The 17,423-nt window shown below is 41.5% G+C and overlaps 2 protein-coding genes and 1 long non-coding RNA gene across 4 annotated transcripts; 1 reads left to right on the top strand and 2 right to left on the bottom strand.

Annotated features, from left to right (window-relative positions):
• Nucleotides 1–348: 348 nt before the first annotated feature.
• On the bottom strand, nt 349–7,000 carry nfatc4 (nuclear factor of activated T cells 4). The gene is made up of 13 exons (XM_049746326.1): nt 6,474–7,000; nt 4,231–4,394; nt 3,657–4,163; nt 3,262–3,419; nt 3,008–3,170; nt 2,832–2,932; nt 2,590–2,691; nt 2,337–2,524; nt 2,124–2,264; nt 1,963–2,018; nt 1,490–1,616; nt 722–1,420; nt 349–598 (listed from the first exon to the last, which is right to left on the bottom strand). Exons 1-13 carry the CDS (start codon nt 6,604–6,606, stop codon nt 528–530), a joined length of 2,610 nt encoding a protein of 869 aa, XP_049602283.1. The 5' UTR covers nt 6,607–7,000; the 3' UTR covers nt 349–527.
• Nucleotides 7,001–9,591: 2,591 nt separating this feature from the next.
• ca8 (carbonic anhydrase VIII) lies at nt 9,592–16,414 on the bottom strand. Of its 2 annotated transcripts, none has more exons than XM_049746329.2 (9): nt 16,050–16,414; nt 14,762–14,947; nt 14,558–14,682; nt 13,295–13,390; nt 13,036–13,098; nt 12,751–12,799; nt 12,530–12,642; nt 11,166–11,366; nt 9,592–10,298 (listed from the first exon to the last, which is right to left on the bottom strand). In XM_049746329.2, exons 1-8 carry the CDS (start codon nt 16,120–16,122, stop codon nt 11,232–11,234), a joined length of 840 nt encoding a protein of 279 aa, XP_049602286.1. In that variant the 5' UTR covers nt 16,123–16,414; the 3' UTR covers nt 9,592–10,298; nt 11,166–11,231. The 2 variants fall into 2 exon arrangements, with proteins under 2 accessions (XP_049602286.1, XP_049602285.1); XM_049746328.2 differs by having other exon boundaries at nt 14,762–14,953; nt 16,050–16,412.
• On the top strand, nt 12,637–13,704 carry LOC125984462 (uncharacterized). The gene is made up of 2 exons (XR_007486971.2): nt 12,637–13,178; nt 13,340–13,704. It is a non-coding gene; the product is annotated as an uncharacterized lncRNA (long non-coding RNA).
• Nucleotides 16,415–17,423: the final 1,009 nt, after the last annotated feature.

Genomic DNA, 17,423 nt, shown 5'->3' on the forward strand with positions numbered 1-17,423 from the left:
GAGGAGATCAATTTAGCCTGGGTTGTTGAAAGGAGTCTTCTAAATCATGCCAATGGCATCAACATTTTATTATTTTGAGCATACATCAGCAATTGCAATTATTTCCGTAAGTACTGTCAATGATGAAAAGAGTTTTTTAAAAATGCATGAGTTAAATTATTGTGACATTTGATTTTTACTGCCTGAAGGGAAGCAATTTTAATTGAATTACTAAGCTTCCTGTTGCACACAAACACACACACCAATTACATAATAGAGAGCACACACTCACCTGTTTGAACAAGTCAAGAATTTTGCTTTCCAGTAGGTAGTCATGGTCCTGTCATTTTGAATATAAACAGAATCCACTCAGTTTCGTAGATAATTTATTGGGAAGAAAAAAAAACATTACTTTCCCTTTATTAAAAAATGTGTACCAATGGCCATTATCACATAAAAAATATGAATTCCCAGCAATAAAACAGGATAAGTGGAGCAGGAAGTTGTGCATATATAGCGAGTGCATTGCGAAAGGGATGATGACTTCATCAGTGTGGTTGCTCCTCCGTGTGCGAGGTGACCTGATAAGACTGCAAGTCCTGTCCGATGTACTCCGACACTGTGAATCGAGAATGACAAAAACAAAATGGTCATGAATTGATGTCATCAGGATTTAAAAAAAAAAAATAAAGCTCTATCTATGTGCTCACAGACAGTATCATGTAATACAATACTCATTCACCTTCCTCAAATGTGATGGGATGCATGTCGGTGGAGCTTGGGAACTCCAGAGGACACTCCTGAACCTTTGCATCCCTCTCATCCTCGTGAGCCATCCTAAGAACCCTTACTGAGGGGTCCCAGCTCTCATAGTGGGAGTAAGGCACTGAGCATAGGTCCTGGTAGGCGCTCTGGCTTGTTGGAGGGGAGGGACACATCTCCTGAGGATAGGCAGAGTACTGGGAGTATGGTGGGGTGGGAACAGGAGGCAGAGGGGATGAGGATATTGGGCTGCCGGCCGGGAAAGGGCTAAGGGAGGAGGAGTGGGAGGGAGAGGGTGAGGAGGACAGGTAGGGTGAGTCAAGCCAGGGGGAAGGGGACGGTGGCTGTGAACCACGGAGGTACAAAGACGGGAGGAGCTCAGTAAAACCCAGCTCCAGGTTCTCAAAGCTGGGGTGATGCTCAGAGACAGTGGGGCCCATCCCACGAGGCTCCTCGGTCACAGTCTCGGCGCCGTACTCCTCCTGGTAAGCCAGGCTAGTGCACGGAGGGGAGTAGGTGGATGGGTAAGGGGACAAGTTGAAGCCCAGCCCTGTCTGCTCTTCGGCCATGGGGTCGCACCTCAGGTTCATTCTAGACTGACCCCCCACTGAAGAACACACCACCCCTGCATCCAGTGCCTGAGGCCGGGACATCAGTGGGTCCTCTTCCTTGAACATGCCTGCAGGGAAAAACAACAAAAAATTGAAGCTTCTATACTGGAGAACTATTTGACCACGTTGATACTCACTGGGGACATATTTAAAGGAATGAGTGCTGCTCCTTTTCCTCTTCCCATTGGAGACGTAAAGATTGACTGACACTGGACGAGTGATAGACAGGTCGCAGTAGGGCGGCACCCTCATGCACAGCAAACACTAATTGAAGAAGAAACAACACATTGATGCCAAAAGAAAATCTCATCCAGGTTGGCTGCCTAAGCATAGAAGCCTGACGTCCTCTGAAGTGACTGGGGACTTCACCCAGAACCAGATGCCCATGCCACTGTATCTTTGTCCCCTCCATGTAGAGGAGCAGCAGCTCTAAGTACTCTGAGCCCACTCTTGGATGAGTGAACTTTTCACCCTAAAGGAGAGCCCAGACACCTTGCAGAGTATGCTGCATCCGTGATCTTGTTCTTTTAGTCACCACCACCACTGGTGAACTTGCAGGTTAGCTAGTAAGTCAAGGGCACTCTAAGAAAGAAAACATCACAAGAACTACCTCATTGCTGTTGTCACGGTCTACGTGGGCTTCCTCTTCCCATTGAAGTTTACCATCTGATTAGTTGGAAGACAGAGTGGGATCAAAAACTCACCAGTTTTCCTCAATTAAACATGATGGAAAGTGAAACTAAAAACGATTGAAATGATTCTCTGCTCAACCTGTGCTTCTCTGCATGAAAACAACTCTCGAGATAGCCATGAAATTGGTGCCACTCAGTAGGAGCTCCTCGCCACCCTCTACTGAACAGGAAGTGAGGCTGATTGACTCGATGACAGGCAACTCTTGTGCTGACCGCTGGGCTGAGGCGGACACGAGACAAAATCAGGCTTTTGTGTTTTACCACTGGCAAACATAAGGGATCTACCACTCACAGCATTCGATGGGCAGTGAGGCCACCTGTAGGGCCAGAACCCGGCCAGGGGGAAGAGCAGGTGGTGCCAGAGGAATTTGGGTGCGGAAGACCAAGCGAACACGTGTGTTCTTCCTCCCGACGTCAGTTTCGCCCTTCCTCAGTTCAATGTCCGAGTTCCTCAGCTTGAGGATCCCAGCACAGTCAATGCTGCGGTGTTTAATGACATGATTGTCAGTCTTGTCAGCTTTCAAAAAGAATCTCAGTTCACTTACAGTGCAGTCATGTGGTTCTCAGGGTTGAGGGGGATGTCTAGCACTTTTGTTCCTGCCTGGATGTTTTCATGACTGGTGGTGCCCACCATTTTTCCCGTCACCCTGGAAAAAAAAAGAAATACTTTTGAGTGAGCAACTAAAGTCCATTCCCGTTCTTTGGTTCTATATTTAGATTGGTCATCTCCAAATCACAAGACTTCTGAGATGAAATCATCATCACCTTTCTGAGAGCTTCATAATACCTGTGTATCTGATAGAAAGGGTGCGGCCTGATAGAGCGATCGTCCGCAGTTCCCACGAAAACCTGGAGAGAAAGTGGTTTCCTCTCATTGTATCCGAACAACTGCAGAGAGAGACAGGATTTGAGATGAGCTGATGGTTCACATATATCATCATTTCGCAACCCGAGCGGTGTCACCTTGACAACCGGATGTCCGGTTGGAGTGGCCTTGACAGCTCCTCTGCTCCCCTCAGTCTCATAGTGGGCTCGGTGGTGGGGCCGGGGTTGCACCTCAATGCGCAGCTCGTACTGCTCAAACTGGGAGGGCAGGGGCCAGTCGAGTGGTGGCAGGGCATTTAACCTGCATGCGTTTATATGACAAGGTTACACGTGTAAAGTCGATTTTCGGATTCATCTTAATCTGTGGTTGAAGTGAAATGATGACCTTTTACCTGAAGAGAGGACTGTGGGAATTGGCTCTGGTCCGGCCCCAAGCCAGAGCAGGGGGCACAGAGAGATAGTCCATACTCATTGAGGAGGGCTCTTTCCTGCTCTGGAGGGTCTCTGGCTGCTGTTGCCCAGAGACCTGCTCCTGATCCCTTGGAGACAACTGCAGGAATTAAAGTTGGATTGAGTAGCTTTACAGGTGAAATCAAAAGCCATCTTGGGATGTTGGTTCCTAAAGACCAACAGTGTACCCCCATATTTAAGTTTCAGGTGAGAGTCTGAGGTTTTAGGGTTCAGTAAGGTTGGATTTGGTATCGTATTAGTTAGGAGTTAGATAGGGTGTGGGGTTGAGATCGTTAAAGGGTTAAAGGCAACGATTCAATCATGCGCCCACCGATACCTGCTCCATAGATGTCTTCCTCGTTTTCTGTGGAACACTGAGCTCAAAGCTGCCGGGCGAGTCTTGTGACAGAAGGCTGGGGTCTCTCCCTTCTAGGACACCCCCCTGCAACTCCTCAGAGTAACTTCCCCTGCGGGAGGTGCAAGGGGATGCGAGGGGTGAGTTCCTCCGCTTCTTTCCTCCGGGTGAAGTCGGCCGGGAGTATGGTGTGAGCCCGAAATGGAGCGTAGACTCGCTGAGCTCCTCTTCTTCTACCAGCAGCGAGTCGCAGCTGGAGGCCGGACTTAACCAGCCCCGGGACGAGGGGCTAGAGGCAGGGCTGGGGCTGAGCGAGCCGGGGCACCTGTCTCGATAGGTGAAGGGGTCCAGCAGGGGGAGATAGAGGCGCTCCCGGTCCCATCTGCTGCCGCTTTCTATGTCCCAGGAAAGATTGGGTGCTGATTCATCCTCAGGCGAGATGGTGGTGATCTGGATGCTGGGACACTCCACCACGCGGGACTCTGAAACCTTTCAGGCACAGTTTTTACTCATTTGTTTTAGTTATCTCCATTGAATTAGGCTAAGTTTTTGTTACCTGAACAGAGCGCGCCGGCAGGCTTTCATAGGTCCCGCTGAATTCTCTGGCCGGCACTCTCCGCGGAGGCGGGGAATGCATCCCGGCCCGCTGATTTCCTGAGGATGGCGGGCTGGGGATACTGACTCTGGAGCGCTCCGCATTAGAGGTGGCACTGTGGCCGTCTGTAATTGATTATTGAAGAGGGACATCAGGAAAAAAAAAGGACATAGTATGGAATTAAAAAATGTGCAACTTTTTATTTTGTGTGGGTCTGGTTATAGTATGTAAATATTTTTCCCATGTTTATCCATACCATGACGACTGCCCTGAGCAACATGCCGCATGAGAAAGCTTCATTATATGTCCATTGAATTGTTGTAAACATCATTATGTGGCAACTGTATTCATTTCCATCATTGTTAGCCATGCGTCAATTTGACTTGGTTTGTTGGAAGCTAATTGTTGCCATACGAGTGACTCACGCACTCTTTTGGAGTCATTTCACATTACTGCAGTGCCAATTTACTCACATTAGCATCTAGCGTATCTAGTTTCCTGAGGGATATAGAAAATGTTTATACACGTTCTATATTTTCCGGGGAAATACACTTCTGATCGTTTGGAATGTTTTGATGGCATCGATGATCCATTTTGTTCGTAATTTACGCACACTATTATTTCTTGACGAGGAGATTCATTAAGTGTATTTTCTGCTCCGTTCAACCTGAGCTTTTTTGTTGTTGTTAACTTCTTTGCCAAAACAAAATGTACCAACTGTTAAAAATAAGTTGTTGCTCAATCCTCGCCTGCTGCCACCCTTTCCCTTCAATGGAAATAGTTTGATAATACAAAAAAGACCCAAAATCTGGCTCCACATGTCAAACTTCATTTTATCAGATAAGTATAAATGTCCTATAAATAATAAGGCCCTTCTCATAATTTCGCATAGTCATATGGAAAGCATTTATTCAATAGCCGCTGCGCACACACATCACTTTTTTGGGAAGCTGGCAACAAAGACTCTCAGCACTCACGAAACGTTGAAACGTGCTTTTGACTCGCACGACGCTACCGCTAATTATCTTCTCTCTAATGGTGATTATTCACACCATGACTTCCTGTCGTTTTGTTTTACTTTCATTTGGGGGGGTGTGCCAATGTTGACACACAACATCAAGGTGGGGGGAAAAAGAAAAATGTTTCCTGGCAATAACAATATTTCCAAGTCATTAACGCTGCTGCAGTTCCTGAGCATTCCAGGTTTAAAAAAAAAAACAGTACAATTTTTAAAGTTCAAAATATGAGAATTTTTGAAGAGAAAATTTTAAATACATAAATGGAAATAAAAAGTTATTAATAAATATCAAAATAAGTAAAAAAGAATTACTAATACACCAAAGGAAATACATGATATTACTGTCTCTAAACATTATAATAGAAGCCAATTCAATAAGGTTCAATTCAATGTGATCTTGAACCATTGTGTTTTTAAAATTATTTGAAATTTATTTCCTCCCTCGAGTTTTTCTAATCCTGCTTGGGTGTATACATCTCTGAATACAGTAGGGCCTTCATTTACAAACGTAAATTGTTCCAACTTCCATGACCATGCTCCTAACGCCAAACTCTGGTCTCTTGAATCTATCCATCCATTTTCTTCCACTTATCCAGGGTCAGGTCACAGGGAAGCCCACACTTCCGTCTACCCAGCGATTTCCTTTAACCCTTTCGGGGGGGGGGGGTGGGGGGCATTCCCAGGCTAGTTGGGAGAGACAGTATCTCTAGCTTGTTGCACTTAGCCTGAAACATTTCACCAACAAGGAGGCATCCTAACCAGATGCCTGAGCCACCTTATCATGGTCTGCTTGGACTTAATAAAGTTCCCATCTCTGCCCACTCTTTTCACCAAAGTGCCCAAGACAGGCAAGTCGGATTCAATTCTGGGCACGAAGCCAGGAGTATGCCCACATCTGCTCAGCATCTCTCTGTGGAAGAGACTGGAAGAGTCCAAGAGGACCATGACAACAATCCAAGTCTTGGTCACGCAATGACTCAAACTTGTATCTCAAGACATCACTGTGTGTGTTGAGCGTGTGGAGGTTCCTTCCCACATGGCAGCTGTTAACTCGCACGCACGCAATGTGATTAGAACCACATTGAGTCTGCATGCACACACATTACACATGCACGTATATGTTCCCATGCACGTCAGACCTCCCGGGGAGGTCTTCTTTCACGTACGAGTAGCGCTTGTGACTGACCCACACTGCTGCTGCTGTCAGCCGGCTCCACGGAGCCAGAACCCTCCTCCTCCGACCGCGGCGTGTCCTCCTCGAACACCAGCTTGAAGTCGAACTCGCCCTCCTCCCAGCCGGAGCCCGGCGCTGCCCCCATCTGTGGAGAGAGTCTACCCCCTGAAAAAGTTTTTTCTTCTTCCGAGGAGGAAGGAAGGCAGGGGGGGATTCTGTTCTTTAAGTGTGCGTCATGACGCAAACCACGTCCGCGCTTTTCCAATCTTCTTCAAACTTGATGCCTCGCTTATACTGCATTTTTTCACCCCCGTCAGTCTTTTCTTTCATCCTCACGCTACACAGAAGAGGAGGAGGAGGAGGAGGCGGAGAAGGAAGAGGAGGAGGGAGTAAAAGAAGTTGATGAAATATTTTTGTCGTCCTTTACCCTTAATTGTCTCTGGGTGGGTTCTGCGGCTCCGTCGCTCCGTCCCCATAGGGTCACCCAGCCTGTCAGTCATCAGAACCCCCCGCCTTCTCCCCTCACATCCTCCTCCTCTCCTCAAGTTTGACGTGTGACCACCAGGGCCCTGAACGCATCACTCCCCCCCCCCTTTTTTGGCTGTCCTCCTTCCTTCACTGCCCCCCCCTACCCGTCCCCTCCCCTCCTTCCTTCTTTTTCTTCTCCCCACTTTATGAGCCCCCTCGACCTCCCCCTTCTCTCCGTCAGAGATCTGGTTCTCATTATCCGCCTCAGTCTGTCTGAGTCAGGAGACGAAAAACTTAAATAAACACCCTTCTCTCTCTCTCTCCGGCTTAGAGCAGCTCCCCAGGCCCAGCCCCCTCACCACTCGGGAATCATCAGGAATCACGTGGAACTACTTGAGGGGGGTCTCACTCGCTGGCACACCCAAAATGCGTCAGCCTAATAACGTTTGGAAAATGTACGTTGGTATTTTAATATTTTCCATAATACATTCCAATCACCAATAATACAGACTCAAATGTTTGGACATTTTGTGTCACTCACATTTCTGCTATTTGTGAATATTGTGGCATTTAGACAAAATCTCTCGAAGGAGTTTGTCTGTTTAGAATATTTGGGTCAAATTTTATTTCCCTTAAAGTAAACCTTTCAGAGCTTCAAGTCTTTTATACATATTTTAAGATTCAGGCTTAAAGGAGGGCCAGATTTGATAAAGTGAAGGGGCCCGGGGGCCAATAGTTTTTTCGGACATTTTTTAACTACAAAAATTTCATGCAAATACACACTGTTATAAAATTTTCATTGTCACAATTGTCTTCATCTTTAAAATGACAAAATAACCAAATATAAGTCTAAAACCACAAATTCTGCATTTCATTCATATCTGAAGTCAGATAACATTAAACAAACTGTATGAAATACCTTAAATTTACATGAGTTTAAAATGATTTTTGCCTCATGAACATTTTAAACAGGAGTTATAAAGTTGTCTGTTATTATTAAAACTTAAAACAAGTGAATTTTGCTCTTGTCATTTACAATATCTTTCAGAAAGTAATAGTTTGTGTCACGTCTACAAGTTCATAACATCAACAGTATTAACATGGCCACTTCGTAATCTGTTAGCTTGTCGTATGTGTTAGCGTGTTTAGTTTGATAGTGTCTCTTTAGGTTGAAATCCTTGAACAAGGCAACTGTCTCTTTATAAATTACAACACATGTAACACATGCAAACACATTTGCCTTGATTTTCAGTGAAGAAGTATTGTAATTCCCATTTTTCTTGAAAGCCACGGCCCTCTGCTGCCACCTTTTGGTAGTAGAAGGAATTACAGTTTCAGGTGGCATGATTTTTTTTTTTTTTAACTCGGTTTGACAGTCCAGGCGGGCCATAAGTAATACATTATAAGACCAAAGCTGCGGGCCGTATGAAATCTGACCGGGGACCGGATTTGGCCCGTGGGCCGGACTTTAGAGACAGTTGAGCTAATCATTTTGTAATGTTGTATTTAGAAAGTTTCGTTCTATTGACAACAATTCAAAAAGGCATTAGAAGGTCTAAGTATTTTAATTAATTAAAAAGTAATTTTATTTTATATATGCAAACAATATCAGAAAAGTGAAGGACACACATGCACGCACGCACACAAACAAACACACAAGAGTTCTCTGTTCTGTCAGTCTTATACTCAGTGAGTCTCACCGATTCATATCCACAATTTATTGACAAAAATAATTAAAAACAAAACACTCATGGGAATTTTTTTTTTATTGTTGTCACTTGCTGGTAAATGTGTAGCAACTCTGTTTTTGTGATTTAAACTCTAACAACATGGTCTATCAATTTAAAAATAATTAATTGAATGAAACATTTGCAATTAAATCAATTACTAAATATATTTTACACATTTTGGGTGGTTATTAAGTCATGGGGGTCTACAAAGAATTTCCAAAGACTTTCCAAAGCGTTTTTATTATTAAAGAAGGATACAAAACATTGATGTAAAGATAAGAACATAAGTTTTAAGGTTAGCACAAAGCTAGCTCATTTATAGAGCGCCTCACTGTGTTATTGCGTATAATTTCTATCTAGATGAGTCAGTTCTAAGTCTATGTATATATGAAAAACAAGAAATCAAGGCAAGAATATTTTCTTCGTCAAGGTTATGGGTCCTCTTTTCTTTTTTTCTCCCAGCAGCAGAGCTTAGAATTGTTAAAGCTTTCTGCAAAAAACATCCATTCATTTTCTATACTGCTTATCCTGTTGTGCAGGGTCGCTTGGGGCTGGAGTTCCCAACAGACTCCCATATGTGGTTTCCTCATATATATTTTGTTCAGGAGTTTGTCAGAGTGATTGAAGGAGATGCACCTAGATGTAAGTTGCAGTGTTTCCTTTTAACAGCAGGTGGCAGCATAATGTGTCTTTTTCATTTTCAAATAACAGATGTGCGCGTGATCACCACTAGGTGTCATAAATGACTCTTTCAAAATATATGCTTGTCTCTAATCTGTGTCTGCAAAAGGATCAATATTATCTAATCAAATAGAGGGAATATGCTCTAGAACATTATGAGAGAAAAGATAAGTGTAGTTTATGAAGTTTGTCTAGTACAAATTAAACAAGTCAACCACTATATACTGGAGCAGAGTCCAGACTCCAGAGTGTTGAAAAATAAGACAATAAAAACATTTTATTCATGGGGGCAACAATTCATACACTACACGGGCACCTCATCAAACATCTCTCCATCCGGCTGTCCCACCACCACTGCCTTGACATTTTCACCCAGCAAACAAGTATGTGTCAGTTGACAAAAGGGCAAACACTAATCAGTGCATACAAAAAAGCTACTTGGGGTGGAGGCGGTTATTATGTGAGGTGCAGAACAGCTCATTCACTAGACACAAACAAGTAGGCAATAACAAATTATTTAATCAACTTGATGGGTTGGCGAGAACTCAAAAGACCCAACAATTTGTGTACAAACATTTAAAAAGTATGATTTTCCTTTAAGATAGTGGGTGAGTTACTCGTCATTATATTACATTAGTTTTAGTTCCAAATATTAGCACACTAGCCTTAGCGGAAACTATTTACTATATATCACACAGACATTATTTTTATGACCTTCATATTATTGAGTAATTTCAAATATTTCAGATACAACATATTGTCATATGCAAATGAGCTGCCTCATCTTTTTAAAGATCTCTACTCTGTTTAAGTGAACATATGATAACACATTACGGGGGGGGGGTGAATACTTTCGAAACTGGGTCTACCGTTTGTATTTTTGTACTCTATGGTCAAACTTCTTCAGCTCTCTCCTTCCCTCCTGATCTTGCTGTTCTTCACATTGTCTCATATTCCCCTGTTGCCCAAAACACAAAATAATTAAAATATGCATCAGACTTGGAAAGTAAAAAGCGAAACCAGATGTGAAATGAAGCAGAGGGAACACTGGAAACATTTATTGCTCCTGTGGTTCTGGTACTTCAATTATAGTGATGGCAGATTTAAATTTAAAGGGTGCTGCAGTATTTCAAAAGCTAGTTGGACAGTAATAAGCTTTGGTGGTGAAAAAAAAAAAAAATCTGAGAAAAGTATCCAATAATGCAACATTTATATAAGTGGATTTGAATACTTTTGCATACTTTACGACGAAGCAATATTATCCCCTATGGGTTGATGTTATGCAATACAGTAATGTAAAAGTATACAAAAGTTCCCTTTAAGGCAACTTATCTGTTTCTGACCCCTCTCTCCCCTTTACCTCCTATTTATACAAACTCTGGACTTGACAGGTGCAGTTGTTCTACTGCAACCAGATCAGTATCCACTTACAGTAAAAACAACAACGTTCTCTGTTTTCCTCCACCTTTTCCCTTACCTCACACGGTTTTCCATCTATTTGGTATTTCCACTTTACAGAAGCCTACAAGCTTTTCCTCCAAATCATCTCATTTCAATTTAGGTCGTTCTGCATATAAGTTTCTTCTTGGGTTATGAATTAGCACTAAAGAATTACTGTGCTTCGGAGTTACTGTGCATTCAGTAACTCTCCGTACCTCAAGGATTGTATATAGGCTAGTGCCAGATTAGTAAGTGAACTGGGCTAGACCTTTTGGGACTTGATCCATTATAATGTAGTCCCAGAGGAATAGATAGCTCGGGGACAAAATTCCAACATTTATCAAAAGATTGTACAAATAAAAAGACTCAAATATTTGTTACCTACCATGTTTGTGTTTGAAGGTCTTTTTTTTTTTTTTTTTTTTTTTTAGTTTGCAGAGCAAAATGCAAATCACTGGAATGCCGCCCTAACAGTTCGATCACTCAGTGGTTGGGTTGGGCGGAAATTGTCCCCCAATATCCCATCATTCCCTTCTGGCAGTTCTGCGCCTTTTATATGTGAACGAAGCCTCCGAAACTCTTCAATCTGCAGAGACAGAAATGGAAAAAATTACATGTGGGGATGAATCAAATTGTAGGTTACTGCCTGATGGAATCAAATGCTGGGTCAGTATGAAACTTCAGTTAAAATAGTCACCTCTATAATAATAAAATAAGTATTGAAACAAAGAATTATCAATACTTGATAGAATGAGAAGGTGCCAACATTCTGGCCTATGTAAGAAGATAATGTTTATTTGACTTCACAAAGAGCATGACCTTCCTCACTCCAAATATTTGCAGAACACTCGGAATCTCCTCAGGGTGTCGTTACTGCCGCGAAGTGTTTATGTACAAATGTAAGAGAAACTGTGAGAAAATAAGATGAGCATGGGAACGTAATGTGACCTGAACGCAGCATGCGTACAGAAATTGAAGAGAAATTGTATTTATTCGCTTCTTCGTAAGGAAAGTAAACTGAACCGAGCAGATTTGAAATGTGAAGCAAAAGCTCCAAACAGCGACACTGGCAAAAAGTAACACTTCTGGCAACACACGCATTTTACCTATACGGCATTGAATCTGACTCCCATATAATGGATGGGGGGAAAAAAAATCTCTAAGCAAACACTTTTAGTTTGCAAGTGAATTTATGGCCTCTATAAATATAGTTAGCGTCTATAGCAACTAATATATGTGATCTGCACACACACACACACGGTTTCTTGTATTAGGCCCACGTTAGGCCCACGCACTTAAAAACTATAAATAGTAGACTATAAATAGTAGATGGATGTTTGTATTGTTTGTCATAGAGTCTCTACTCTAGAATAGCTGGAAATGTTGTTTAAATCATTTTAATAGAAAACTGTTGAACATAAAGTGGACATCAAAATAAATCAGTAAATTTGGAATAATAATTAACATCTTGTCATGGTAGTTTTTAAGGAATGATTCACTTTACCTTGTCATAAACAAACAATCAAATAAATAGTATATATATAATATAATAATAATAATATGATATATGATATGATATATTATAATAATATTATAATATGATATAATATAATAATAATATGATATATGATATGATATATTATAATATGATATAATATATATAATATAATAATAATATGATATATGATATGATATATTATAATAATATAATATGATATAATTTAATTTAATTTAATATATAACATTTACCTGTGATTGTGATATGGTAAGTGGGTAGCGATAGAGAATCCATATTACATTTTCACTACATGGTGGTGTTGTCAGAGATCCTGTATACACCCAGTAGTCTCTCAATAATGGATCTGAGGGCAAATAGAAAAATTATATTCACATAAAGGTCTTAATAAGTGAAGGTGGGGGTAATCTACATATGAGTTACTGAGTCACATGGCTTTGGATATTTATCTTACCAGGCAGCAAAGTGTTTGGATTAAAGCAGGGTATTATCTTGCTCTTCCCCTAATGAAAAAAAAAAAAAAAAACAGTAGATCCATAATTAGCATCACAAAATAATTATGTCTATTTGAAGAGCTCTTTTCAAAACTGAAGTGAAGCCATGGTTGTAAAATGAGCAAGTGTGGTTAAATATTTGTAACAATCATTAGAACGGTTTTATAGGGTTTTGGAAAAGAGCTTTCCATTGTTTCTTTTTCTGTTCCAACATGCTGCTATGACCCTTTTTGAGTTAGTCTTACCTTGTACTGCAGGTCCTGAAGAACTTCTGTGATGGCTTTCAGACCCAGATGCTCTTTGCCAATCTTTTGGAGAGGTCAACAGAGAAAACGATTGTAAAACGATTCCCGCTAATCACAAAGTAAAAATATTTTCTCTTCCTCGGGTAAGCAAAACTTAAACAATTGAAGGAAGGAAAAACATTATAAAATAAAATACCAGCCCCCCTGTTAGAGTTAATAGAACAGATTGTGTTTTGAATGACTTTTATGTTTTGCTCACCTGCACGAAAAGAGCAATAATGAGAACTCCATTCTTCTTCCCCAGAGCATCCTCCAGAGAGTTGAACAGTGTGCTGTTCCAGTGAATCAAATGAAGCTTCGAAGAGAAACAATAGAATGCAAGCTGAATTTGAAAGGTCATTGTCATCAGCAGGTGTGCAGAGCAATATTGGGCGCCATCAGCTGGTGATGACTAAAGACTCTTATTCAAGAACAGTTGGACGCAAAAAACTAACAAGACAGACATGGAAAAAGGACACATAGAGAAAACTAAAACGGAATCATGAACTCAGCAACACAAGCTTCAAAGTTTTGACAACTACACATTTGATGACTTGAAAAAGCCCGTCATGGAAAGCACCACTTAAAAGTTGCAGTAATGGCACACCACCATTAAATAGCTGAATGGTTTCATTGTTTCTCTTTTCCTCTCTCACTTTGCCATACTCTTCCAAAGTTAGCCTTTTCTCAGCCAGATCGAAAGTGTTTTTTTTTTAAATAGATTTTCCAACAAAGTAGGCTACTAAAATCAAAACACTTATAGTACCGTAATTTCCGGACTATAAGCCGCACCGGACTATAAACCGCACCAGCTAAAATTCAGGGATATTTTAGGTTTTTTTCTTACATAAGCCGCACCGGACTATAAGACGCACGTGCACATGAGTTTTTTACAAAGAAAGACAGTACACAGAAAGCCGTAAAAATCCATAAATACGCCGCGCCGCCATTTAAGCCTCAGGGTTCAAAGTAACCTTCTGAATAAAATGCATTAAAAGTTCACATTCATTACAACTTGTTTTTGGTGAGCAAAATGTCAGAAGAATTGAATTTAAATGCTGATTGATTGTGTTTTAATACAATGCAGATGGTCCAAACAGCGCCACTGCTTTGTGTAATCTCTGAGTCACATGGCAGAGTATGAAAAAGGGTTTAGAGCCCTTTGGCGCAGGTCACCTAGCGTGCATTCCTACTAAAGCTCATAATAGTCACAAGCGACACAGGCAGAATAAGCAGCAGCCATAGTAGTGTTTCAAAATAGTATTTTTGTTGTTGTTTTGTTCTTCAAGATACCGCACAACAGTGGTCCACAGCCGTTTTGCAAGTGTATAAAAGCGATCAAGTCATCACAAAAATCACGAAAAAATCGTATATAAACCGCACCTGACTATAAGATGCAGGGTTCCAAATTTTGGAAAAAAGTCGCGGCTTATAGTCCGGAAATTACGGTACTCGTAATTTCATGATGGTGATGTGCGTATACCTCCATAGGAAAAGCCTTAAAGTTGACCGTGTGCTCTGATCCTCTCTGATTCTCTTTGCCCCAGTGGAATCGAACCTCGTGAAGCTCATACTCGTGATCGCTCGGTAATGGACCACCACTGACCACTAAACACAGTACATCGTTAGCAAATACGTATTAGGGAAGTATGTTTGTGTGTGTGTGTGTGTGTGTGTGTGCATATACCTGACTTTGACTTGAGAAGGATACGTACAGTGTGTCCATCATTTATAACTTCACAGTCACGACACACCACGTAGTTTGGTGACAGGCGGACATCCAGGAGGGATGGGTCATATTGAGCCTCCCTGGAGTTCAAGTTGATGGGAGACTGGTACTCACCATTGGCTGTTGGGTAATGGAGTCCCCACTCTACACCTATACATATGCATGCATGAAAAAAAAAAAAAATTTAGCTGGCTCATTATTCAAAAAAATCAGCACCAAATACTGTACTGGAAGTAAAACACTTGGCCTCTTAGCATGCGTAAAATCAAAAGTGACCCCGAACACATTTGGTGTTTTTGTAAGAGTCCAGATTTCCCGTATCTTGCAAAAGCATGAATGCCCCACTGACACTACGCCTTTTGGCCGCAACCACAACCGAGGCAGGCAGTGAGTGAATGCGAAGAGTAAGGGGGGCCTTCACATTCCCTCTTTCCTCAGCAACTAAGCTCTTGACAACTTATTCAACGTTTGAGCAATTTCTCTATAGACATTTAAAAAGGCTGCAGAAACTTTTGTTTGGCCTTTGCTTGGGAAGGCACAGCAACTGTTCATTCCGGTTTTTTTTTCGTGTGGCTATTTTGTTGTTTTGATTAATTCATACATTTTCGGATTTGAAATGATGCATAGACAAGATTGCTTTTTACCTCATTTTTTTGAGTCAGTTGTGTGTTTATCAACAATGTTTCAAAAATCCTAGGTCACAACAATGGTAGAAAAAAAACCAACATTTGAACAAGGGTGTGTACTCCATTGCATCTCCCTGAAGGCTAAGTTTTGTTTGCTTGGAAATGCAGCTGTTTGTTAAAGCAAATATTCAAACAAATACTACTAGGAACAAACTTTATAGCTGGCTTGGTCACTGATATGAAATAATAATAACAAGAACTCCTGGCAGCAAAATATACTCTAGTTTTGTAAAAAAAAAAAAAAAAGTGTGTGTTAGTATCAGATAGAAAATTCTTCAAAATTTGAAATCCAGTCAACCATGCACATTATTACTGTAACAATGCTGTGGAAACCACATATTAATATCTATATTTCATCATCAATTATACTTACAGTGAGTTTTACAGATTAAGCACGCAGTCCTCAGTAAAGGTTGCAAGCAAAGGGACAGAGTGAGACAAAAATATTCACTCTTATTGGCAAGTTGTGATTTACAGAATTAGGCGAAAGAAAAATTGCTCAAATATTATATATATATGAATATACTAATTCTCCCTTCATATAATGAAGAGTAGCTCACCTTCTTCATAGCCCCAATCCTGGTCCGTTTTCCTTGGATTATTAGTCGATTCCTCATTCACTTTGTCAGCCATGCTGTTTGGCAGTCTGCTCTCTGTGGATGGAAACCAGTCTGTACTCCCACTTCACTGTCACACTGTTCACCTACTCTGTTGTGCCCGAGATGGATTTCCAACTGGCCCTTTTTCCACACGACCCTGTCTCAATCTAAATCTTATTCTTTTCTCTCTTTATTTAAACGTGACTATACTCTTGTTGCTGTGCTTCACCAAGTTCCAAGTTTCTGCCTAATGTATGTTGAGCTGTCGTTCTCTGCATTTTTCTTGACTCTGTACGCTCCTCCCCCCTCTGTGTTGCTCTGCTGTCATCCCCCTCTCCCTTCTTCCTTTCTGTCTTTCTCTGCAGGTGCACACATTCACTTTGGCTTCCCTCCAGCAGATATTTCATTCCTTTCACAACTCGCGTTTTCTTTACAGAACCGTTAACGTCATATAATAAATCTATATAACTGACTATGAAACTACTGTGTTTGTATTATATTGCTTTTATTTCTCTGTTCCGTGCACGCATGAGTGTGTCTGTGCATGTGTGTGTGTGTGTGTGTGTGTGTGTGTGTTGGTAAGCTGGTTAGAAGGTCATGCTGGTATGTTTCTTTTGGAGGCCATAGAAAGACACTCCCTTGAGCAAAAAGACAAACGTGGCTGAGAAAACAGAACTGCAGGCAAAAGAAAACACAAGGTCAAATTGTTGTCATTTGGCCCTGATGCCATTGCAACTATTTATTGTAGTACTTAAGAATTAAATCAAGCAATTTGAGATGAGCAACTTGCTCCTACCCCAGTTGTTCCACTCCTATAGTATATTTGTCTTTTTTTTTTTTACTACAGATCCTCCAGGACACTGATGTTAATTGCCCTAGATTCTTTATAAAGACATCTTTGGGATGCAGACGAAATCCCTTGTTTCCAACTTGTGGATGTGAAAGCAGGACTAGCTTCTCTCTGTGATATCTGGTTTTGCTAAAGTCATGAGATCAGACACGTGGTTACATAACTTCAGAAACCGTCCGTCCATCCATCCACCCATCCACCCATCCACCCATCCATCCATCCATCCATCCATCCATCCATCCATCCATCCATCCATCCATCCATCCATCCATCCATCCATCCATCCATCCATCCATCCACTTTCCATAACCTTTGTCCTCATTAGGGTCAAGCAAGGCAGCCTATCCAGTTGACCTTGCAGGAGAGGCAGGGTACTTTTAAGGAAGTCTGTATGAGAAAGATAGAGGTGGACTCCATCCAAGAATCAATTTATAGACTTTGCTTTTTGCACTTGGGCAGTCGCTCCCCAAAACTGTTCCCAGTTC

This window comes from Syngnathus scovelli, chromosome 17 (genome assembly GCF_024217435.2).
Source record: "Syngnathus scovelli strain Florida chromosome 17, RoL_Ssco_1.2, whole genome shotgun sequence".
NCBI lineage: Eukaryota > Metazoa > Chordata > Actinopteri > Syngnathiformes > Syngnathidae > Syngnathus > Syngnathus scovelli.